This window comes from Hordeum vulgare, chromosome 7H, assembly GCF_904849725.1.
Source record: "Hordeum vulgare subsp. vulgare chromosome 7H, MorexV3_pseudomolecules_assembly, whole genome shotgun sequence".
Classification (NCBI taxonomy): domain Eukaryota; kingdom Viridiplantae; phylum Streptophyta; class Magnoliopsida; order Poales; family Poaceae; genus Hordeum; species Hordeum vulgare.
Genome location: NC_058524.1, coordinates 444,520,787 through 444,547,596, shown reverse-complemented (window position 1 = coordinate 444,547,596; position 26,810 = coordinate 444,520,787). Strand labels below are relative to the sequence as shown.

The window sequence follows — 26,810 nt, the reverse complement described above, 5'->3', positions numbered from 1 at the left end:
TGTGGTTTACTTGTGTTACTTGAGCATACATACATTGCATATTGTTTGTGCTCATTATATTGTGTTGGCTATTTCTTGTACAAGATTAATCAAGCATACCTTCTATATCCACACGTTCACACTTGCAGCTTTTGATATATCGTGTGCTAGTGTGATCTAGTATCTTGTGTCGTTCACCTACTTGTCGTGTGATATAGCTCAAGTAAGTTTGTGTAACTTACTTGTGCTTGTTAGTAACTATATTGTGTCCATCTTGGTAGATCGTGTTGTTGATACACGTTGCAGTGCCTAGTGCATTTAGGATTTGTGCTTGACAAGTATCCTCTTAGTTTATTTCCGCATTAGGTTTAAGCCAAATCCGAAGAAGCTTTTAAATAGCCTATTCACCCCCCCTCTAGGCGTCATCGAGGTCTTTTCAACGGGGTCGGTAGATTCACTAGGAGGCCACAAGCCATCAGGCCGTGGCCCTAGAAGGTCACGCCCTGATGGCTTGTGGGGGGCTTGTGTGCCTCCCAGCCTTCTTCCGATGCGCCACAATCTTTCTTTTGGTCCAGAAAAAATTCACAAAAAGTTTTAGGTTAATTGGGCTTCGTTTGGTGCTCGAACCTGAAAAGTGGAAAAACACGAAGAAAACAACAACGGGCATTGGGTACTGGGTCAATAGGCCAGTGCTCAAAAATAATATAAGTTAGTAGATAAGTGCCTAAAAAGTGTTCTAAAATGATAACATAATAGCATGGAACAATTAAAAATTATAGATACGTTGGAGACGTATGAAGCATCCCCAAGCTTAATTCCTCCTCGTCCTCGAGTATGTAAATGATAAAAATAGAATTTTTGATGTGACATACTATCCATGATGTATTCATATGCATGCATGCTCATTGAGAAATGATGAATTAACACATATTAACACAACAATCTTCATAAGTATAAGCAGCAAAACAATTAATCTTTGAAAGTGCATGATCCTCAAAGATTGTTTCAACCCTTTCCATCTTTATTATATTAGAAAGGCATGACTCCATCTTCATCATATAACTACAAATGTCAAGCACCACTATGCCCAAGTCAGACAATTGAATCGTATTTTTCAATATGCATCAACTTGTTATTCTTCACGCAATACATGAGCGTGAACCATCGGACATCTTTACTATTAAAGAAGGATCTTCCGTCGTGATGGTTGGAACTCCAACTAACGATCGATACATCCTTCCACGCCATCCCTTCGTCTCTACAATCGCTACTTCCTGGAAAAAAAATGAGAGAAAAAACCCATCGTAAACAAACCATACGGGACAATCCGAAAAAGACGGCATCTTGCGATCGTTATTCCATCATATACAAGGAAACAACTGCCCACTAACGCACGATCGCACGTCCGGTCACCCCTCGCTCCCGTCTCTATCGCGTAAAAAGCTCCCAATCCGCTGCCACGCATGTCCAATCAATGCCTTTCGCCACCGCTCCCATCCTCGTCGGCCTTTTGTAGTAGGGGTCGTCGACTCGTCCGTCCATCCATGGACGACGCCACACCGCCACGGCGCCACTCGATCTCCTCTACGCGATGAGTGCAGTTGGCGGCTGCTGGGAAAGACGTGGAGCTGGCGGTGCCAGCGCACTTTCGGTGATCGATCTCGCTCGACCTGATGAAGAACTCGTCCACGACGCCCACGTGCATCACTTACGACCAGGAGAGCACGGAGGGGTGTCTGGCACTTGGGCGCGACACGTGCCACGTCATCAGCGACCCTGTGCGGCTCGCCGACCTCATCCGCAACCACGCCACGTGCCGCATGATCCAGGACAGATGCGTCGCCAACCGAGCCGGACGGGTGCCCACGCCCAAGGTGCGAGTCGCCGAGGCCAACGTGGTAGAGGTGCTCGTCGCCGTGTCCTCCGCCACCCGACACGGGAATGTTGCCGCTTGCGGGCAGGTGGTGTCAGCCTGTCAGGGCTAGGGCCATCAGGAAGGAGAGCGACCGCAACTGCCGGTGCCGCCCGCCAGCTCGCCTTCGCTTCCCAGAGCCTCACCCGTGAGCCCGCGCTGGGCTCCACAGCGCCGCAGTATTTGGTTTGCTGGGGAAGATCTTGGGAGCCCTTACTACGTTCTTTCCACTTCCACTTGATGACTAGGCTTGCCTCCCCGACTTCTCGCAAGACCCTCGTCTCGGCGCTCTTCCACGGTGACGTCGCCGCGCGGGCCAGCGATGCCATTGTCCTTCGCGAGCTCGCCTCGTCCACCGACTGGCACACCATCGACATCATCTCAAGGACGCCCGACATGTGCAGCGCGCTCGTCGTCCTCGTCAAGAACCCCGTGTCCCCGCAGGTCACCAAGGCCGCGCTGGTTACGGCCTACTACCTCGTCTTTGGCTGCAATTGCATGGCCGCCCTCTTGTTAGTGTCCGTTGTTCCGGATCTTCTCGTGGACGCTGACAAGGAGCCGAGCAAGAAGGCATTGGACGTGCTCGACAACCTCCTGTGTTGTGTGCGCCGACACCGTCCTCGAGTCCGCGCATGCGCACACGCTGGTCATGCCGGTTGGTCGTGCAGGTGTTGGTCAAGAATATGTTCCGTGTGTCCGACATGGCCAGGGAGTTGTCGTCTCGTCCCACGGACACCGGCGCCGGCACGTCCTGCGCCGAGGAGCTGTGTGTGGGTGCCTTGCTGAAGTTGCTCTTACTGCTCCAGGTTGGCTGTGGCGGCATGACCAAGGATCGGGCCAGCTAGCTGCTCAAGCTGCTAAATGGATTCAGGGGCTACGTAGGGTGCATGTGCATCTAGACGGTGGACTTCATGGTACTCAAGAGGCCATTTTGACAGGTGATGCTGAATTTTTAAGTGTCAGCTTTCACCCTTGTTTAGATTGTTTTGAGAGCTACATTAGATCTGCGGATATAAAAGTATAAATAAACATACTCCAGGATGACTTCATTATTTTTTAGACCGTAATTCAATACTTGTATACAAAATTGTCAACACCAAAAAGAACTGAACATTGTCCAATTGTTGTCGTGTTTATTTATCTTCACAATTTGAAAGTTTTTTCGTGTTATTTCCGATTATGAAGTGATCCTCACATTACAGAATTTCTTCAAGAGTTGGGAAACATAAGTCTATTTTTGGGGTCATCATAATTTCAATAACCTCCTTATGCCTCTTTCTCCAAGTATTATCCTCCAATTTTAGGGGCATTATGTATACTATCAAAAGAACTCGTGCGTTGCAATGGAAGAGAAAATAACACACGCTCTGAATGCAATATATTTTCACATGGCATCACATTTATGTTACCGTCGATGGCTTTAGTGCTCACACAACGAACACGCGTTTCAATGTACAATCACTCGGAATAAGATGAGAAATATGTTGTTTCTCCCCACGAGGTTTTTCAAAGTTGTGCATGTGTGATTAATGATGTTTTCTTTCCTCTTAATTTGGTTTTAATTTAATGGATGTTTATTGCAATTCGTTATCGTCGCGGGAAAAGAGAAAAAAAGGTTGTACACTACAGATTAAGTTTGCATCAAAAATAATATTCAACACCTAAAAATAACATCCTATTTAGATTCTACATATTTTTTAATCAAATTTCATATATAACATGTTAAAATCGCAGTTACTGTTTAAAAGATATGGATAATTTTATTTTAGATAAAATTTGGATTGATTAACTGAAAAGTTAGGGTTTTTTTGTTAAAATACGGAGGGCGGGTTGATTACCTGAAAGATTAGGGGGTTTTCTGAATAATGCAAAAAAACGATTCGTTTTTTGACTTAAATCCGGACTGCGGGTTGATTACCTGAAACATCAAGGGGTTTTCGGAAAAATTCAAAAAAGATTCGTCTTCTGACTTAAATCTGGATTGCGGGTTGATTTCAGGAAACGTCTGGGGCTTTTTTGTAAAAGTGGCACGACGGACGACAGAAGCGATCGTTGCTTTATTATTAGGGAGAGATTGCTGCTTGAATCATATTTAGTTCCCAAAACTCTACAGGTTTGGAAATGGTTCATGCATACCAATAATAGAAAATTTAGTTTTAATCAAGATGTTCATACAAATATATTTAGTTGTGAATATTTGAATAACTGAGCAAGATATGTACCCTTGCCTTCTCCGTGAAGAAATGTTGCCCTTTGTGAATTAGGTCAATCTCCAACACCATATTTACTATTTAGTAGACCAACAACATCTCTTATCAAAGTTTGATGGGGTGAACAAATTGCATGTTAAGATAAATTAGATAATGAGGATGTTGAGATGGACACTTTGCATGTCAAGAGAGTTGAGACCAACTTCTTAAGAACGTAAGATTTTTGTACCCTTACTATATATTTTTATTAAAGAAAGGTTACAAGTATGATGATGAAGAGCTTTAAATATATGTTGTGTGTACATATTCACCCAGTGTTGCACCTCTTTTCTCTTGTACTCAACTCACTTTTTTTCATAGAGACTCAACGAGTCGAAGGACCTTGGCCTGCCACTCATGGGCATACTCGTTGATGCATATCAGACGCACCAATTACCCTGCTTCAACAAAATGATCATACTAGGACGTTGGAGCATTTTTAATCATGGAAATATCTTTAAGTTTGATGGAGACAATATTAGTTCAATACATGTTTTCGGTTAGATTGTTTATACATGTGGCTATCCCATATGAGATATACAAGGGAAGTTTGTGATCATATGTTCCTTTGTTGGTCGGTCGTCGTCCCTACTCATTGTTCCTTTCAATACATATGCATCATTTTATAGATCTTCTAATATTTTGAAGAAGTGGCCAAGCGATAGTTAGGGAAAAATACACAACATTTGAATCGGAAACAATGATAGAGCAAAGATGGATGAATTTCATGGATGTGGAGAGGGGGAACAATGGGGAGAAAGCCATTTTTTCTGGATGCAACAAAGGTAGTGAAAGAGACAATGATATGAGGAATTAAGGACACAACCTTCTGATTCGTAAAAAATACATGAAGGGTCTCCCGTACTACTTCACGTTAAAAAGTGAGACATGACAGAAAAATAAGTGGAAGAAAGAATTGGTGATTACCGTTATATGGTCAATATCCATCATGTTTGACATACACATCCGAAATAAAACAATGTCCGATGTATTTTTTATGTCCCGTAGCAACGCACGGGTATTTAACTAGTAGCATATAAGTGGAATAGAGTAAGGTGGTAGGTTTCAAAGGGGTTGAAAGGTGGAGAAGATTGTCTCGTATCAACTAGGCGTACCAACGGGTTGTGAAGATACCCATTTATAGATATTGATACAAGGAGTAGGGATTGCCATGCACATGATGCAATAGAGCTATAAGTGTATGAAAGCTCCACTTAATCTAAGTGAGGTGTGCATCCAACTTTCTTGCTCATGAAGACCTCGTGAATTTGAGGACGTCCGTCATTGGAATATACAAGCCAAGTTTATAAATATTTTGATTCCCACTAGCATATGAATGATATAACATGATACTCTCTACATGATGAACATGGTGCCACTTTGAGGCACAAGTGTGTTAAAGGATAATAGCAAAGTCCCTTCTATCTTTTTCTCTCATTTTTCTTTTTTTATGGTGGGCTCATTTGGCCCCCCATCTTTATTTCCTCACTGGTAAAATGCTCTAATAATGATGGTCATCACACTTTTATTTACTTACAACTCATGAATAACTCGATACGATGAATAAAGCAACATGACCCAAGTATGAATGCCTCTCGAAGTGTACCAGGATGTGCAATGATCTAGCGTGACATGTATTCAACATATTAAATTTGGTGGCTTTGCCACAAATGATATTATAAATGGTGGCTTTGCCACAAATACTATGTTGGATCTATATGATCATGCAAAGCATTATGATGATGAACGAACTAGTCATGTGAATTGACGATGGAATTTGCATGGCAATATATCTCGGAATGGCTATGGAAATTCCATAACAGGTAGGTATGGTGGCTGTTTTGAGGACAATATAATGAGGCTTATGTGCAACAAAGCGTATCATGTCACGGGGTTTGGATGCACCGACGAAAATTGCACCAATCCTCAAGGTGAGAATGGGCTATGCACGGTACTAGAGAGGCTAGCAAATATGAGGAGGTGAGATTGCGTATGGCCATGGTGTCACAATAGTCATAAAGAACCCATATACTTATTTCAAAGTTTTATTAGTCTTATCCCAAATGAAAGTACTACTCGCATGCCCCGAGGGAGAGGGTTGGTAGGAATTAACCATCGCACGACTCCGACTCGAAACAACACTAGGTTTTCAACGAGGAATATAAATGCTCACACATCATCACCATGCCCTTTTAATGTTCAAGAAGTTTTAATATAACTTCATATTAACACCTCTCTGAATTAATAATTATGCACTCGCACCTTTTCGTATCACCACATCAGTATCGTTAACCACAATTTCTCTATATGTGCTACATGATGGTTTTAATTATCACTTATTGAATACCCATTATTTTTTATCTAGTCTTATGACCCATGCAAGTTACCGTCACTATTTACAAGATCTCAAACAAATATAAGTAAAGAACGAGAGCATATTATTTCTATAAAATCTACACACCACCGTGCTAAAAAATATATAAGTGAAGTACTAGAGGAACTGCTAAGCTCAAAAGATATAAGTGAAGCACATAGAGTATTCTAACAAATCATGATGATGGTGTCTCTATCTAAAATAGGTGTGTCCAGCAAACAATGGTTGTGGCAAACTGAAAGTAAAAGTAAACAAAAGCAAACGACACTCCAAGCAAAACTCATATCATGTGATGAATAAAAATGTAGCTCCAAGTAACATACCGATGGATGGAGACGAAAGAGGGGATGCCTTCCCACGGCATCCCCAAGCTTAGACGCTTGAGTCCTCCTAGAATATTACCTTGGGATGCCTTGGGCATCCCCAAGCTTAGGCTGTTGCCACTTATCATTCCTTTGTCCAACAAGAGAATACCCAAAACTTGAAAACTTCAATCACACAAAACTCAACAAAATTTCGTGAGATCCGTTAGTATAGGCAACATAATAAACACTTTTAGGTACTTCTATAAGGTACTGTATTCTAACTTCTCCATGGCTTATACCCCCCCCCCCCCGATATAATCTATAGCATAATCAAAATAAGCAAACTATGCATGCAAAACATAATCTGTTTAAAACAGAACAATCTTTAGTAATATATTTAATTTCCATATTTATGTAACTCCAAAAATTCTAGAAAATTAGGACGACCTGGGGAATTTGTATGTCAGTACTGTGTTGAATATTCAGCTAAAAAAGGTTTCAGTAAAATCAGAGAAGTTATGCACTGGGCGTCAAAATTTCTGTTTTTGCATTGTATCAATTCTACTCATCATGCATATCATTCCAAAGGCTTTACTTGGCACAAACACCAATTAGAACATAAAAACATAACCATTATAGCAGCAATAATCATGTTATCACACACTAACATAAATAAATGTTAGCTATTGGGTTGTCTCCCAAGAAGCTCTTTCTTTATAACCATTAATAGGCTTGAAATTTCAATGATGCTCACATAGAAGACAAGAATTGAATAAAAAAGAGAGCATCATAAAACATGTGACAAGAACAATAAGTCTAACATATTTGCTATGTATTGGCATTTTTTAAGCAAACAATTTATCAAGACATGAAGTGTCCAGAATAAGCAAGTAGGAAGAATGAGGCATTAACAATTTGAATATCAAGAGAGGTAAGTGAGTAACATGGAAATTTCTATAACCATGTTTGCCTCTCACATAATGATTACATGTAGTATCATATTCAAATTCAACAATATAGCAATCTTGCTTTTCATTCAAGGAACTATCATGAAACACTTCATAAATTTCACAATTTTTAGATTCATGATTTTCAAGCAAGACCTCATAATCATAATCTAGTGCACTCTCACTAGCAATTGTTTCAACATAAACGGGTCTTTCGAAAAGATGAGCTAGTGGATGAGGATCCATTTATATTTATTTTTGCCTTCTATTTTTTGTTAGTGTGTGACAAAGACAAGGATAGCATAGCTAGGCAAGTAAACTAGAGAGCAAAGATGCAAACTAGCGACAAGCTAAGCAAGCAAAGATAAATATTTTTGTATTTTTATTTTTTATGAGACAAAATAAATATACGAGAAAATAAAAAGAGCAACAAATGAATGAAATTTTATGCGGAGTTACTTGATAATTGGTGATGATATTCCCCGACAACGGCGCCAAAAATCCTTCCTCATACTCGTGATCTGCGATGTGTTTTCCATGCAGATATGAAAATGCCAATGATATAGAGATGTGAGACCTCTATGAATGAAGAACTGACAAAAACTCCAACTTTGAAAACATCATAGTAGATGCATATGGACTCTGTTTTCGATGAACTCGAGCTTGGCATGAAGATGACCATAAGCTCTAAAACTCACAAAGAGAAACACCAAATAAGAACCAAGAAGTGTGATGCAAGGATGGAAATGGTTTGAGCTCTCAACGAACGATACGATCGATATAATCACTTGAGAGCCCCCCCCCCTTGACAGAACGACAATCTATCCTAAAACAGAAAACCTATCAAGGGCAAACCTATACCTTGCACCTCGTCCTCTTGAGCTAGATGACGATGATCTTGGCTTCCTCAAGATGGACCACCTTCTTCATTGCGTTGGCTTAATGAAGACTAGTTGATTGCTCCCCCATACACAACATGGGTGAGCCGCTCTTCAGTATATCTTCACAAGTCCATTGCCACCACAATGGATGGCAGGCTTCAAGCATGATATCTTCGTGCTGATCCAATTGAACTTGCACACCGCAATCTTGATGACGATCACCACTTGACGTCATCCTTCATGGGTTGTATGAGATCTTCCTCTAGACGCAAGCCCATGGAGACACACCTAACCCCACATAGAACTCTCACGAAGACCATGGGTTAGTACACAAACACGTAATGGACAATGCTTACCATACCATGAGATCACTTGACTCCTCTCGGTACATCTTGTACGCTTTGTGTGTTGATCATCTTGATCTACTCTTTGTCTGAGATCTTGATCAACCTTGTGTCTCTATGACCAGTCTTTGGATAATACCTTGAATACCATCTTGGTCATCATATAAACTCCTTGAACCCAACAAATGGACTTCAAGAAGTGCCTATGGACAAATCCTATAAATATAACTTAAGGCAACAATTAGTCCATAGGAATTGTCATCAATTACCAAAACCACATATGGAGATATATGCTCAAACAGCAGGTACATATTTCCCTCAGTTATGAAACCAAGGTTTATCGAACCAATAGTAATATCAATCAACAACCATCTCCAGCGTCTCCACACAAAAGAACAAATGACTTGCACCCAACGCGGGCAAGAGGGTTGTCAATCCCCTTCGTCTCGTTATTTGCAATTGAATGAGATGTGTAGATAATTGTAAAACAAAAACAAAATAAAAGTAAATAAACGACAACAAGGTATTCGAGGTTTTAGCAATATGTTGTGAATAGACCCGGGGCCATAGGTTTCCCTAATGGCATCTCTCATGAAAATAAGCATACGGTGGGTAAAAAAATTACTCTTGGGCAATTGATAGAAGAGTTGATAGTTATGCTGTTAGAGCATATATCTCCATATGTAGTTTTGGTAATTGATGACAATTCCTATGGACTAATGGTTGCCTTAAGTTATATTTATAGGATTTGTCCATAGGCACTTCTTGACGTCCATCTGTTGGGTTCAAGGAGTTTATATGTTGACCAAGATGTTATTCAAGGTATTATCCAAAGAATGGTCATAGAAACACTAGGTTGATCAAGATCTCAGACAAAGAGTAAATCAAGATGATCAAAACACAAAGCGTATAAGATGTACCGAGAGGGATCAAGTGATCCCATGGTATGGTAAGCATTGTCCATTACGTGTTTGTGTACTAACCCATGGTCTTTGTGAGACTCCTATGTGGGGGTCAGGTGTGTTTCCATTGGGCTTGCGTCAAAAGGAAGATCTCATACAACCCATGAAGGATGACGTCAAGTGGTGACCGTCATCAAGATTGTGGTGTGCAAGTTCAAGTGGATCAGCACGAATATATCATTGAAACTATTGTCAATGATCATGTGTTGATAAGGACAATCTCATGTGCTAACAAGGACAAGATCAAGATAAGCATTCCTGAGCACTAAATGTTTGATTCTTGTGGATGTTCACATGGTGGACAGGACAAGATCAAGACAAGCATTCTTGAGCACTACATGCTTGATTCTTGTGGATGTTCACATGGTGGACAAATGAAGATAAATACATAAGCTAGGCTTTCCGCATTGTGTATGGGAAAGCTACTTGAAGACTTCATCATGTCTTGCTTTCAACTTGAGCCAAGAAGGAACAACAACATCAAGCTCAGGTGAAAGGGCTAACTCAAAGGTATCAGTTTCTTTGACGTTAGTGGTGCGGAGTGATGATCAGCGAATAAAAGTATACACTCAAGTATGGATCATCAGTACTCTTTTATGATTCTTGAGTCCTTAGGGATCCCGCACTATTAAGAAGGGATCACAGGTTTTGCGATGAACTTGCTCAAACTACAACTTCACTTTCTGCACAGACCACATCTCCACTGCTTTGTTGTTATCTGAAAACAGAACCAGTGCCTCGGACATCCGGCTTTCTCCGGACGTTCGAGGACCGGACGACCGACTAGTTCGGAAATCCGGAATCCTATACCAGAGAAATCAGAGCCATATAACTCGGACTTCCGGCTCCCTCCGGACGTCCGAGGCCCGGATGTCCGGCCATGACCCGGAAATCCGGAAGCCAGCACCAGTAGAAGTTGAGTTCTATATCTCGGAAATCCGGCTCCCTCCGGACGTCCGAGCGCCGGACATCCGACACCCGTCGGAAATCCGGAACCTACCACCAGTAGAAGTTGAGCTGTATAACTCGGATTTCCGGTCCTCTCCGGGACGTCCGGTGGCTCATAAATTCAACATAGGTTCAGTCGTATCTACAGGCCTCGGACGACCGACCCCTGTCGGAAGTCCGTTCGCTGTTTAATTCAAAATAGTTTCAGTCGTATCTACAGGCCTCGGACGACCGACCCGTGTCGGACGTCCGACCCCTCGCGGACGCCCGGACTTCCGACAACTGTCGGACGTCCGGACCTTGTGTGACTTAAAGTGTCCCCAACGGCTCTTTTCCTCTCCCCACTATAAATACCCCCCTCCCACTTCGTGAGAGGGTTGCCCAACACAGCCTTATCCTCATAAGAACACATTTCCACCTCACACACATTTGCTCACTCCAAATCTTAGATCCCAAGAGCATTTGTGAGCCCCTTTGAGAGTTGTTCCAATCAAAAGATAGATCGTCTCCCTCTCCTTCTCTCAACCCAAGCTATTTGTGATTTGAGCAAGTTTTGAGCATTCCCCGTGATCTTGTTACTCTTGGAGGTTGGAGACTCCTAGGCGGTAGGAGTTCTTCGGAGAGGAATCAATCCGTGTGATTTCCCCCGGAAAAGTTTGTGAGGGTTTGGAAGCCACCTCAAAGGCTTACCACTAGTGGTTGAGAAACGCCTTCGTGGTGTTATCTCAAAGGGAGAATTGGGTGAGCCTTCATGGCGTTGGTGTGCCTTCGTGGTAACATCCACCTCTCTAACGGTGACTAGCTTCCCTCCAAGGAAGTGAACATCGGGATACATCTTCGTCTCAGTGACCTTGGTTATCCTTAACCCTAACTCCTTACTTGTGGTTTACTTGTGTTACTTGAGCATACATACATTGCATATTGTTTGTGCTCATTATATTGTGTTGGCTATTTCTTATACAAGATTAATCATTCAAACATACCCTCTATATCCACACGTTCATACTTGCAGCCCTTGATATATCGTGTGATATAGTGTGATCTAGTATCTTGTGTTGTTCACCTACTTGTCGTGTGACATAGCTCAAGTAAGTTTGTGTAACTTACTTGTGCTTGTTAGTAACTGCATTGTGTCCATCTTGGTAGATCGTGTTGTTGATACACGTCGGAGTGCCTAGTGCATTTAGGATTTGTCCTTGACAAGTACCCTCTTAGTTTATTTCCGCATTAGGTTCAAGCCAAATCTAAAAAAGTTTTTAAATAGCCTATTCACCCCCCCTCTAGGCGTCATCGAGGTCTTTACAATTGGTATCAGAGCTAGGTCTCTCTTTATTTAGGTTTCACGACCTAGAGAGTATCGATGTCGACTATTGGATTAGTGCACAATGGCATCTTTGACTTTGATGGCACAAATTATACCCTATGGAGAATTCGTATGCTTCATCACTTTCGGGCCATGGGCCCAAATACTTTACGAATTGTTCTTGTAGGGATTGCTGACAAAAAGGATGATGTATCTTCATCTACTAATGAAATGTATCTTGATTGTGAGGCCTTTCTTGCCATTCATCGAACCATAAGTCCTGAAGTGTTTAAGTCTATCTCGACTTGCAAGTCAGCTCATGAAGTTTGGACTAAACTTGAAGATATATATGGTGGGTCCAATCTTGATGAAGACGTTATTATGATGAAGGAGTTGGTGCATGAGCTCTTCACTCTTTTCGATCTTAAAGAGTCCACCACTACTTCCATATCCGATTGCTTGCACACCTCAGCATCTTCAATCTCACAAGGTAATGACATGGTGAGTGAAGAAATATATGTTGATGAAAATGTCATAGCCTCTATGGACACGAGCATATCTAGCACCACACATAGTGTAAATTATTGTGCTGATAGGTCATGCATTTCACCTAAAGATTCCTTGACAAATGTCTGTGGTGATATGCCTGCTTCCTCGTGTCCTCTTGATCAAAATATCTTGTTTCTCCCTAGTTGCTCTATGACTAATCATTTGGGGGATATCAAGAAATATGAAGTACTTTTGACTAATGAAGAATCTGATTCACCAAAAGAATCATCATCAACTCTCCAGTTCACATGTGCCTCATGGCAAGAGGTAATAATGAGGTATCATCTTCCATGTGCAATAACGATGATATTTGCGATGAGGATGATGATGATGACTTGACAGAAAATATCTATGTTATCAGTAAAATTCTTCATAAAGCTAAAAATAACGCTCCTCAAAGATTCCAAGATGTTCTTGCTTACTTTGAAAATTGTAATGATTCACTTAATCATGAACAAGCTAAAAGTGAACAACTTGAACATGAACTTGAGAAGAGTCATCAAGCATGTACAGACTTAAGATCTTCAAAAGGAGAGATTGAAGTTGCTCATGATAAACTTAAAAAGGATTTTGAGGTCCTTCTCCTTGAATGCAATAATGTCAAGGGTGAGCTCATCAAAACCTCTAAGATCTATGAGGAGCTTCAATCTACTCATGAGAAGTCTCTATTTGCCACTTACTCCTCTCATATTGTTGATGATACTTGTACATCTAACTCTACCTCATTTGAAGTATCAACATTGAAGGAGAATGTTGAGCTACGTGCCCAACTTGATTTACTAACTAGCAATTATGGGAAGTTGGAAGAAGACCATGTAATGCTCACAAGCTCTCATGCCGATCTTCTAACATCCCATAATGTGCAAAAGTTGGCTCATGAGGCTATCATCACCAAGGTAACATGAAGCGAGCCTCATGTGGACAATGGCACTACTTCTAGTCAAAGTACTATATTTCCATGTGCTAGTCCTCGTAATTCGTCTACTCATAATGTTGCTACCTCGTGTGATAAATTACTTTCCTTGCCTTGTTGCTCTAACATTGAAGCTTACACTTCCTCTAGTACTTGCATTGATACTAACCGTGCAGAGGAAATCAAAGAGCTCAAGGCCCAAGTCACTTCTTTGAAGAAAGACTTGGAACAGTGTCATGAAGGGATGCCCACACTCAACAACGTCCTGTGTGAGCAAACATCTCCGAATGACAAAAATTAGTTTGGAGTAAACTCAAACAAGAACAAGAGGGGCCTAGAACAAGTCAAGAATTCGGCCAAAATCATTTGCTTCAATTTCAAAGTTAAAGGGCACCACGTTAGATCTTGCCCTCTGAAGACGAAGTCTCAAAGTCACAAGCAACAAGGGAAGCGGCCACAAACTCAATCACATATTCAACTACAAGTTGAAGGAAGGCCTCTTCCCAGTAAGACCCAAGCCACCACTCCCCGAGGTGAGAAATCAACTGGGAAGAAAGCTAAGGGTAGATGTTGCTACTTATGTCGTGAGAAGGGTCACGTCGCTTCGTCTTGCACAAGAGGTAACTTATCCAACCCAATCACTATTGATGATATCTATTCCCTTGGGAAGGATAAGTTTGGCAATGTGTTTGCCAAGTTTGTTGGTACTCAAAATGGTGTCAAGAAAAGAACCATTTGGGTTGCCAAGCCTATTGTGATTAACCTCTTAGGACCCAACGTAGTTGGGGACCAACAAGCTCAAACTTGATCAATAGGTGACTATGGAGGACATTAGAGACTTGGATACATAATGAAGAATTAAGGGGTCTTCATCATTCATATTATCTCAAGCCAAGTCATTTGGATTATCGAGTTTCTATCTTATATCCAATGTGCCTCCTTACGGTAACTTATACTTAAAACTGTTTACATTGTTAGGTGCTTGCCCCTTTGCATGTTGTGGTTTTGTACCTTGTATGCGTTTGTATATGTTGTGCTTCCAACTTGCTTATCTTGAGTAATCAAGTATGTGTATGTTGGTTTGCACATCATGTACATGTGAGTCTTGTATCGAGCCTATTTGCATCTTGTCAGTATTTTTGTTGGCTCTTGTGAGAGATTAATGGTTTATATCATTGTGGGGGAGTGATGTGCTTTGCACACCTCACAATCCTATAAATGTGTATACATGGGGAATACCACTTAGTTTTGATGCTTCAAGATTATCTAGTGTCTATGTGGTATGTCTTACTCATGAGAAATTCAAATTCTATATGATCCATTAAGTATCTCTTGTTGGTTTTAATTTGCCACTTGTTAATGTTATTGGTTTATCACATTATGGGGGAGTAATATGCTATGTGCATATTACATACCTAGAAAATGTGTACATTTGACGTATTGCCACTTAGCGTTGATATTGTAAACTATCTTGCTCCTAGGTGGCATGTTAGCTCTACAAGTGTCATTTGCTTGCGTTTTATGGGTAAAGATGATCTTGGATATATTTGTGATCTACCAATGAGTATCATTTAAAAAATACTTCTTGTCCTTGACAATTGGTATCCCCATCATGTGATTGGAATTAATAATCATCTTTACATTGGATTTTGTGTTTCGTTTGTCTTTCTTGCCTCTTATGAATCTATTTTTTAACATGCCTAGTGTGGTTATAGATATAGATAAAGTGATGATCCCATCGTGTGCGTTTTGTATTCAAATGCAAATTCTATATAATGCACGTCCCTTGGGGGAGCTATCCTATTCTCTTTAAAAACACTCTCTTTATTCACCCATCATAAAATCATTTGATCCTCATCAAGTGTGTGTTGATGGGAGGCAAGTCTTGCTCTTTATGATGCTTTGTGCCATCATGAAAATTTGTAGAGGGCTTTGTTTGTTGGAACCTAGCTCTCTCTTAGAAACTAGATACCTCGTGTCTTGTTTTCCTTCAATTGGTTTCTTGTTGCCTTCTATTTGGCATGTGTCAATGGATATCTCATTCCTTGATGTATATTTTAATTGATATCTTTCAAGTGATAGTTCTTTTGTTTTAGGATCTTATTATCACTTGATACCTTGTCTTTTGATGACTTATCAACTTTGTGTTGAGTTGATTCTTGAGAGTCTTGAGCAAGCGTATCTAGCTACTATATACAACTTCTTTTGCTTGCTTTCCTCCTTTGACCCAATATATAAGGGAAACTCCACCCTGTCATAAATTGGCTAAGGTGTGCATGAAATTCAAATTCATATCTATATGCACATATGTGTGTGGAGTTTGTCCTATGTATTGCTGGTTTTCTAACTCTTTGGTCCCAATGAGTTTGGGCACCATTTTGTTTGTTTTTGTTGTTCCAGGAACAACTGGAGATGCATTGGACGCTCGGCTCACCTATCAGGAAGATGTTGAGACCATGTGATTATTGGAGCCAAGTTAGGATGATCAAAGAACAACTATCTACTACATCAATCCAATGTTGTCTCGGTAACAAGTATCCACTTCATGCATTCTTGTCTTGCAAAGGACCCAACCTGTCTTTTCCTTTCCAGGTTGCATCATGGCATGAATCTCTTGATTCGTTCTTGTAGTACTTGTTGCTTTCTCAAAGCATCCGAACGATGATGTCTTACTACTAGTTGGGATGTCTTTGATGTTCGTATGTTGGAAGTTCATATTATACAATAAGAAAATATTAGGCCATGTGCTATGCTTCCAAGCAAAAGATCTCATTGATATATTTATGACTTCCCTTTTGGATATCTAGTTTTCTTTCTTCTTGTAACCATTTCGTGTGTACATCCTTATTTGTGGATATATATATCATCATGATTGTCTTCTACTTAGAATTTTTCACACATGAGAGAAGTTACATCTCTAATTGATATCCTCTTTTCTTTCACGTCCATCGCTGCATTTCCTTTTTTGGTTTTTGGTGGCAACGTGAAAGGATTTGTTTTGAGTGCGTATCTTATTTTCCTACATCTTGATGCACTCTTTGGCCATGAAGATTATTTTTCCTCATGCTTGTCTTGATGAGGGTTTTTGCCATTTTCAATTAGTATCCCTCCTCTTGACAAGGTTCTTACTTCCTATCTTCACAATGGGTTGTCACAAGCGTTGGTTCTTACTTTGTTTATTAGTAAGCTTGTGAACCCATTTTCTAGTATGTGTGTGTGGGAGTGATATGTCTTGCACTTTGTATCTCATTTCATCAAGACTATGTTGATGAGTAATGCTCATCCTTATCTTAGTCTTCTCAAGTGCTTTGCCATGACTCATACACATTACTTTGTTTGAGCCTATTCTTAAGTTGCTTCTATTACATGTTGCTCAACCATTTGTTTTGTGCAATTGATATGCTTAGTGTCTCATCTATCCTCCTGCACTCGTTGTGTGTTTTGTAAATTCCGGGGGAGCAATGATCCTATTTTGTGCACCTGTGTCAAATACAAAAATCTCATATTAGTGCACAAATCATGGGGAGCTTCTCTAGTTTTTGATAAAGCACTCTGTTGCCTTTATCATAATATCTTTTATTCACGTGGTTCGAAGGACCATATGATTGTTTATTCCATCTGGAATCTTTTGATTGCTTGCCTCTATCTTTGTATGTCTCTGTGGCATACGATTTTTTTATTTGCAATTTTTGGGTCCTCAATATAGTTTGTTTTCCTCCAACTACCTATCATTGTATTTGTGTATTTTTCTGCACTCATTTGCTGAGAAGTGCACACTTTTTGGAGGACCACCTACTATATTTGCTTTCTAAACTTTTCGTCATTTTGGCAATCTATGCCAATGGGGGAGAAGTTTAGAGAGTTTACTTTGGATATGTTTAGAGGGTTTTGCTTTTATTGCGTAAGCATTTACATCTTGCTCACATGCAGTATTACCTTGTATGTGTGTGCTTGGTTATGCTTATTTCCTTATATAAACTCTCTTGAAGTGGTTGCCTTCAATTACCAAAATGGGGCAGATTGTTAGAGCATATATCTCCATATGTGGTTTTGGTAATTGATGACAATTCCTATGAACTAATGGTTTCCTTAAGTTATATTTATAGGATTTGTCCATAGGCACTTCTTGAAGTCCATCTGTTGGGTTCAAGGAGTTTATATGTTGACCAAGATGTTATTCAAGGTATTATCCAAAGAATGGTCATAGAAACACTAGGTTGATCAAGATCTCAGACAAAGAGTAAATCAAGATGATCAAAACACAAAGCGTATAAGATGTACCGAGAGGGATCAAGTGATCCCATGGTATGGTAAGCATTGTCCATTACGTGTTTGTGTACTAACCCATGGTCTTTGTGAGACTCCTATGTGGGGGTCAGGTGTGTTTCCATTGGGCTTGCGTCAAAAGGAAGATCTCATACAACCCATGAAGGATGACGTCAAGTGGTGACCGTCATCAAGATTGTGGTGTGCAAGTTCAAGTGGATCAGCACGAATATATCATTGAAACTATTGTCAATGATCATGTGTTGATAAGGACAATCTCATGTGCTAACAAGGACAAGATCAAGATAAGCATTCCTGAGCACTAAATGTTTGATTCTTGTGGATGTTCACATGGTGGACAGGACAAGATCAAGACAAGCATTCTTGAGCACTACATGCTTGATTCTTGTGGATGTTCACATGGTGGACAAATGAAGATAAATACATAAGCTAGGCTTTCCGCATTGTGTATGGGAAAGCTACTTGAAGACTTCATCATGTCTTGCTTTCAACTTGAGCCAAGAAGGAACAACAACATCAAGCTCAGGTGAAAGGGCTAACTCAAAGGTATCAGTTTCTTTGACGTTAGTGGTGCGGAGTGATGATCAGCGAATAAAAGTATACACTCAAGTATGGATCATCAGTACTCTTTTATGATTCTTGAGTCCTTAGGGATCCCGCACTATTAAGAAGGGATCACAGGTTTTGCGATGAACTTGCTCAAACTACAACTTCACTTTCTGCACAGACCACATCTCCACTGCTTTGTTGTTATCTGAAAACAGAACCAGTGCCTCGGACATCCGGCTTTCTCCGGACGTTCGAGGACCGGACGACCGACTAGTTCGGAAATCTGGAATCCTATACCAGAGAAATCAGAGCCATATAACTCGGACTTCCGGCTCCCTCCGGACGTCCGAGGCCCGGATGTCCGGCCATGACCCGGAAATCCGGAAGCCAGCACCAGTAGAAGTTGAGTTCTATATCTCGGAAATCCGGCTCCCTCCGGACGTCCGAGCGCCGGACATCCGACACCCGTCGGAAATCCGGAACCTACCACCAGTAGAAGTTGAGCTGTATAACTCGGATTTCCGGTCCTCTCCGGGACGTCCGGTGGCTCATAAATTCAACATAGGTTCAGTCGTATCTACAGGCCTCGGACGACCGACCCCTGTCGGAAGTCCGTTCGCTGTTTAATTCAAAATAGTTTCAGTCGTATCTACAGGCCTCGGACGACCGACCCGTGTCGGACGTCCGACCCCTCGCGGACGCCCGGACTTCCGACAACTGTCGGACGTCCGGACCTTGTGTGACTTAAAGTGTCCCCAACGGCTCTTTTCCTCTCCCCACTATAAATACCCCCCTCCCACTTCGTGAGAGGGTTGCCCAACACAGCCTTATCCTCATAAGAACACATTTCCACCTCACACACATTTGCTCACTCCAAATCTTAGATCCCAAGAGCATTTGTGAGCCCCTTTGAGAGTTGTTCCAATCAAAAGATAGATCGTCTCCCTCTCCTTCTCTCAACCCAAGCTATTTGTGATTTGAGCAAGTTTTGAGCATTCCCCGTGATCTTGTTACTCTTGGAGGTTGGAGACTCCTAGGCGGTAGGAGTTCTTCGGAGAGGAATCAATCCGTGTGATTTCCCCTGGAAAAGTTTGTGAGGGTTTGGAAGCCACCTCAAAGGCTTACCACTAGTGGTTGAGAAACGCCTTCGTGGTGTTATCTCAAAGGGAGAATTGGGTGAGCCTTCATGGCGTTGGTGTGCCTTCGTGGTAACATCCACCTCTCTAACGGTGACTAGCTTCCCTCCAAGGAAGTGAACATTGGGATACATCTTCGTCTGAGTGACCTTGGTTATCCTTAACCCTAACTCCTTACTTGTGGTTTACTTGTGTTACTTGAGCATACATACATTGCATATTGTTTGTGCTCATTATATTGTGTTGGCTATTTCTTATACAAGATTAATCATTCAAGCATACCCTCTATATCCACACGTTCATACTTGCAGCCCTTGATATATCGTGTGATATAGTGTGATCTAGTATCTTGTGTTGTTCACCTACTTGTCGTGTGACATAGCTCAAGTAAGTTTGTGTAACTTACTTGTGCTTGTTAGTAACTGCATTGTGTCCATCTTGGTAGATCGTGTTGTTGATACACGTCGGAGTGCCTAGTGCATTTAGGATTTGTCCTTGACAAGTACCCTCTTAGTTTATTTCCGCATTAGGTTCAAGCCAAATCTAAAAAAGTTTTTAAATAGCCTATTCACCCCCCCTCTAGGCGTCATCGAGGTCTTTACATATGCGATTTTTAGAACAATGATAATGTAAATATAGGCATAACGTCCATAAACAAATAGGCCGACTCCTGCCTACAGCTATTACTATTACTTCACTTCAAGAGCGCTTCTATGCTTGCCTCTCTACGTATTAAGTTCATGACCGAACAAAGTAATGCTTGGAGTAAGATGAATGATGTAGACAAAGTAAACTCAACTAATATGAATAAACCCCATCGTTTTACCCTTAGTAGCAGCAACACAAAGTCGCAACTTGTACCCTTCTGTCATCGGGATATAGAAACTCGCCAAGTTGAACCTACTACAACACACCTCTCTCACCGAAGAAATATCAATCTAGTTGGCCAAACTATTTTAATAGACCAGAGAGAATTACGAAGCTATCATAATCATGCACATAAGATTCGTATTATGTATCAAAGGAGACTCAAATATTTATCATGAATAATCTGAACATAAACCCACAATTCATCGAATCCCAACAAATGCACCGTACAAAAGAGTTACATCATATGGATCAAAGCGAAGATGTGATGATCATTGTATTGAAGATCAAAGGGAGAGAGATATTCCATCTAGGTACTGATATGGACCCGTAGGTCTTTGGTGAACTACTCACATATCATCATGAGGGCAACAAGGTTGATGAAGAAGCCCTCCGTATTCGATCCTTCCTTTGACAGAGTGCGGGAACAGAGCTCTAGATGGCCTCTCCATCGGAACGGAGACTTGCGGTGGCATAAAAAGTGTTTTGGGATGTCCTCTGGAGTTTTTAGGGTAAATTGAAATTTATAAGCGAGAGAACAGGGTCGAGAGAGTCACGATGTTGGTCTATACATTATATTGTTGGATGACCATTTAGGTGCACACACTATTGGATGAAGCTAAAGAAAAAGCATGTTGGACATCCGGTATCTAGTCGAATTTGAAACATTGTTGTACTAGACTTAATTCACAAGCTAAGTACAAAATATTTGTGTTATTTTTTACCCAAACTTTGATGAATATCAATCGATTTGCATGAATTTTGTTCGTTTTATTTGAATGCGGGTTAAAAATGTATGTAGGTATGGTTAGATGACGTCCTCCCGCATGTGTGTCCATGGGCTGGTCCCCCTATCCGTGAACGGATGCGGGAAGGAATTTGCGGTTTGCCTGAAGATGCCCTCTGTCGTGCGAAACTCTAAGATGGTGGACGGCCCGACCAATGATCAATCAAAAAAAATGCAAGAACACCTTAAATCGATCTTAAGTGTCTGGCTGACCGACACATCTTATATCCAATCCAAATTCAAAACGAATATGGGTTGGCGTGGAGAAACCGCGCGCATCCATCTGCACAAACTTCCCATGATGACATATCAACTCCATCAGCCGAAGATAATAAAGTTGAGAACTCTAAAGCTCATGGTGATGCGCATGAAGGCACTCCACCTGTCCGCACAGATCCTGTCAGGTCTCTTGATGGTCCTCGAGTTAGCGCATCTATCTCCACTGAAGATAATGAGGACGACATTGTCTTGGCTCATAACCGAACATGCGCAGAAATACGTGTCACACAGCCTTGACATTGCACCGTGAGAGCATTGGGCCTCAATATGAATTCAATGTTCGCGATCGCACCATTTTTATCAAGCCCAAGTCTCACCTTCCTAGTCTTCACATATCTACACCAATTAAAAACTTGTAGTTCAGTGTGTTAGAGCAACTCTAGCAGACCCCACATCCCGCCCGCCTCGTAAAATAACCGTCAAAATACGGGTCGGGACAGAAAAATCAGCCCGATCAGACCCAGAATCCCGCCCCAGCCCGCAAAAAATTTTAGGGGGCGCGGCAAAATCCCGAACCCAACCCGGGAAAACGCGGGTTTCCCCTCGCGGCTGCGGTGCCCTGCATATAAGCGAAAGCGGTTAGTGGGGGACATTTCATCCCGTGCTTTCTCCCACCAACCACCTCTCCTCTCCCCCTCGCGCCGCCGCCCAAGATTCCGGCGACAACAGCTGGCAGGAGCACGCCGAAAGGCCGGCACGCGCACGAGGCCTCCCCTACCTTCCCCCCTGCGTCGGCGGGCCGCCGGATTTGCAAATCTGCGGCACTTCATCGTGGGCCGTCGGATTTGTCTTTTTTCGGCCGTCGGATGCTGCCCGAGGTGATGGAGTGGTCGGGGAGCCTCTCCCGCAGCCCAGGCAAGGGCGCATCGCCGCATGCAGGCACGGGTTCATCCGCCCGCCGCCGCCGAAGGTTTGCGGGCATGGACTCGTCCGGTCGTTCACCGGGCTCGGCGCTCGCGCAACGTCTTTGTGGCCTGCCAATGCCGCTCATACAATGCGACGACTGCCGGCGCCAAGTGTCGCGGCTCACTTCGGGCACGCCGACGCACCCCGGATGGGTGTTCTACAAATGCGAAAACGAAGGGGTACGTGCACTTGCGGTAGCTCGTTCCATAGCTCATTCTTTAGTTCAAATGCAGTAGCTCACTTCGAGCTTGCTCATTCTTTTGCGTAGGACGATGGATGCTCATTTTGATTTTGGGAAGGCAAATACATTGATTTGTTGATAGAAAAAACTTAATAGATGTTAGTGCACTCCTTAGTACAATCGAAGGCAATGATGCGGCTGCATGTGCAACTAGAGGGGAAGCAACGTCTACTTCTTTGGAACCAAAGACGAAGAATGAAGAAAGCAAGATCAAGAATCCGCAGATCAACAATGAATGCATGGAAAAGATATTGCTTCAACTAGTGAGAACAGTTATGAAAGTTGGAAATCTTCTGAAATGCATACTTGTGGTTCTTGTTTTATTTGATTTTGCTATTCTAGTCAAGATTTGGTGATATCTTTTGTATCTATAATATTGTTGCAAAAGCAATGAAAAGCATTGTGCTAGATAAATTTAAGTTGCAAATCTAAGTTTTATGGGCCGGAAGGAGCTGCGCCAGATTAGAACCCGCAGAAGCCGACCCGTAAAAAAAAAGTATATTCCGTGAATATGTTTTTTTACGGATCCATTATGCGGGATGTGCATCTGTGCCAGCCGTAGAAGCGATTTTATGCGAACTGCAAACGCGTTTTATGGGTCGGTCGGATGTGGGGTCGGCTAGAGTTGCTCGCTTCAAAGATAACAACACGCTTGTCGAATCTTCGAAGAATCCAAATGAGCCTACCGAATGTTGTACTAACAACTCATGCCAGTGAAACATGACGAAGAACGCCAGGGCGGTCATGTTGGATACCTCAGAACGGTAGCCACTAGACTAAACAAGATCTGGTGTTTAATTGGCAGCACGATGTCTTGAATTAAGCTAACAGTCGCGCTAGATACTGAGAGCAAAAGAAAAAGTATTCTTTTTTTGGAAAAGTGAATAAATTTTAGAACGCAAATTTTAAAAAAAAAATTGTGAACGAAAAAGTTAAACTCGAACATTTTTTTAAGAAATAATTTGCCAATTTTCCTTTTTAAACCTGAATATTTTTAAATACATTTTTTTGAAAACTAGGAGGTACTATAGTGAATGTTTTTTTCGGAATTTGCGATATTTTTCAAACACAAATATTTTTTGAACTTTTAATTTTAAAAGGCAAACATGTTTTTAAAACATGATTTTTGTTTGAAAACTAGAAGACACTGTAGCTACATTTTCAAAAATCTACCCTACTAATAAAACTGGGTGGATTCTTGAAGTATGCCACGGACGAATTATTTTGGTTCAATTTATTAAACTAGGGATATGGAAGGATTTTTTTTCTCGGTCGCGTCTTCACATACGAGCAGTCTCGCTCGACCCAGTGAGACCCGTCATAGTGCATGATGAGTCCAACTAAGGTTTCATGATTGACAAACTACTCAACTTATATGATAACTTCAACATATATTATCCGTAGTGATTTTCCCTATTATATTAGCCGGACGATAAAAAAAATCTTTCTTCAAGGCAGGCCCAATGATCCAGGCATCCAGCTATTGGACCTGGCGTTAGTGACAACTGTTACTGTGACCATGGTAACGGAGACGGCAAAAAAAAAACATGGAAACATGTGTTCGATGTCATATTAGAGCATCTCTAGCAGGCCCTGTATAATTGCGACCCGCAAACACGTTTTACAGTTCGACGATCTGAGGTTTTACGGGACGAAATGTTGCGCTGCAGAACATGTTCCGTATAATCAAACTGCATAATTTAAAAAAAAAAAGCATTCACGGGCGAAAATGCAGACCACACTTCATTCAGAGTTCATATACAATAGAAGATCATACATACTCGGGGGGGGGGGGGATCCTACTGGAGCTCAACGGAACTACTAGCTATCCTACCGCACTATGCAAAACTGAGCTCACCGGAGTCGAGCTCATGCGGTAGTAGATGCGCAGTGCGCTCAGTCGTCGTCCTCGTCAAAGGAGAGCTCGACGTTCATGCGCTCCTACGCAGTCGCTTCACGGCGCCACTCCTCCACCTTCTGGCCGAAGGCGAGGGCGACGCGACACTCTGCTCATCGAGCACGATGTCGATCTTCACCTCCCTTCGGCGGCGCTACTGGTCCTCTTCCACCTCCCGCGGGCTCCGAGCCAGCAGCGCGGGCAAAAGGCTATCCGCCTCCGCCAGGGGGAGGAAATCCTTCGGTCCGACGACAGCCCCGGCACATCGCTCTGGCACCGCCTCGGCCTCCGGCTCCTCGAGCTTCATCTTCACCAGCGGGAGCTCCTCGAGCTCCTTCTTCACTGGGGGAGGGAGGAGCGCGAGCTCGATGCCTCAGAGGAGCTGCCGGCTATGAGGCCGCCGCGCACGCGGTCTTACTCCTCTGTCTCGCGACGGCGACGGCGTCAAGCCCCACTACGTGAAACGGCGGGTGGCGCGCTTCCAGTCGTCGTTGGATCTGACGCAACGAGCCCTCTCAGGATCGTCGTTCCTACAGCCGTCGGAGTTGGCCATCGAGGGCGGTGGATTGGAGCGGCTACGTGGCAGAATGGAGGCGCACGGCGGTGGATTGGAGGCGTCGGCAGTGAGGTGAGGGGACTTTTCGTTGTGGTGGAAGGATAGGGTTTCGACCCGCATCCAGCGATCGAACCCGCAAATATAGCGGTCGAACACTCGCGTTTACGGGCCACCGCAAAAGTTTTACTGGTCGGGCCGTGTTTATAATGTCTGCTCTGAAAAATAAAAAATAGTTTAAATCTGTATAATCATCAAAATTTTACAGTTTATATATGAGATCTGCTAGAGATGCTTCTAAAATAGAGGACGCGGACCTAAGGATAATGCATTAGTTATGTTTATTTGTTAAGGGCATGAAGGTGAGGTCTTTAGCTATGCCTAGGGGGTAAAGATGTTGGGGCTATTTATTTTTTCTGTTACATCGCACTGACACGTTTGTTAGTAATTAATTATATACACATGAGCGAGGACATGCTGAAGATATCAATTTTTTGTGAAACCGGTCCAAATTTACACTTATATACTACAGATTAAGCGATCAGGGAAACAAACAAAGGTGATTAATTAATCAAGATGCATGGGAGAGTGGTAGACTATGCATATCTAATTAATTAACTAGCAACATTTAATCAACTGGCAATCAGAATCGCCGGAATCGATCAGAACCAGACGCGGCACTCGATGGGGTGGAACTCGGGCGGGCTGGCTCCGGTGGGTTCGGAGGCGTTCCGCCGCTGGATGATGAGAGGGCAGTCAACCCTGGGCTTTGGTCCCGGCACCCTGAAGGCCCACACCTTGAGCTGCATCTTGGCGCTGAGCTTGACGTCGACGGAGAAGGTGGCGTGGTCGATGGCCTCCTTGCGGAACCCCGCGGCGGCGACCCCGCCCTCGAGCGGGTGATCGCCCGCGAAGGCCAACGGCAGGACGGTGGTCTCGCCGGTTTCCTGGTAGAAGTCCGGGAGGTCGGCACGGGCGAAGCTCTGGCCCATGTAGTAGGCCTCGGCTTCGACGGAGTGGTAGTGGATGGCGATCCGGGAGTTGGGGTTGCGGACGGAGAGCGCGACGGAGAGGTTGTAGCAGAGGATCCAGGTTTGCGGGGTGAGGGTGAAGTTTCCGAGGTCGGCGGATGCGGCGGTGGCGTGGATGAGGTGCGGTCGGAAGAGGAGGTAGAGCGCGAGCACGACGACGCCGGCGATGACGAGGATGGTGGCGACGACACTGAAGAGGCAGCTCAGCAGGCCGCAGAAAAGGCACCGGCACGGGCAGCACAGCCACGAAGACACGGTGCTCGCCTTGCCCATCGATCGGTTGGTTCCTTCCGGCGGCCGGCCAACTCGAGGTCTTGTGATTCTAGCTAACTGGTGAAGAAACTAAGAGAGGATGTTTCATGGCGATTGGTGTAGGAGAGATCGAGACAGAGAGGCAGGTAGTAGCTAGTGGTCGGAGGCACACTCGCCCGCCGATAGCCACTTTTGTAGGAGAGGAGTGTACGTGTGATCGTGCATGCAAGACCAGGAGACAAGAGAGGTTTCAGAGCTTGCGTTGGCCGGGTCTTCTGTTCGTGCTCGTGCATGCGCGCGCGCTGACTTGTTTTTTCCTTTTCTTTTTTTGAGTGAACACGTGCTCTGTCTCTTAATTG

At 42.9% G+C, this 26,810-nt stretch overlaps 1 protein-coding gene and 1 pseudogene across 1 annotated transcript; one reads left to right on the top strand and one right to left on the bottom strand.

The window, feature by feature from the left end:
* Window positions 1-1,453: 1,453 nt before the first annotated feature.
* LOC123409061 lies at window positions 1,454-2,826 on the top strand (annotated as a pseudogene).
* A 22,860-nt stretch (window positions 2,827-25,686) lies between these two features.
* LOC123407081 (NDR1/HIN1-like protein 10) lies at window positions 25,687-26,474 on the bottom strand. Its single transcript, XM_045100121.1, has one exon. The coding sequence runs from the start codon at window positions 26,470-26,472 to the stop codon at window positions 25,831-25,833; it is 642 nt and encodes a 213-aa protein (XP_044956056.1). The 5' UTR covers window positions 26,473-26,474; the 3' UTR covers window positions 25,687-25,830.
* Window positions 26,475-26,810: the final 336 nt, after the last annotated feature.

Bases quoted from the DNA above. Each gene is read 5' to 3' on its own strand.
- LOC123407081 (XM_045100121.1), bottom strand. From the start codon at position 26,472: ATGGGCAAGGCGAGCACCGTGTCTTCGTGGCTGTGCTGCCCGTGCCGG.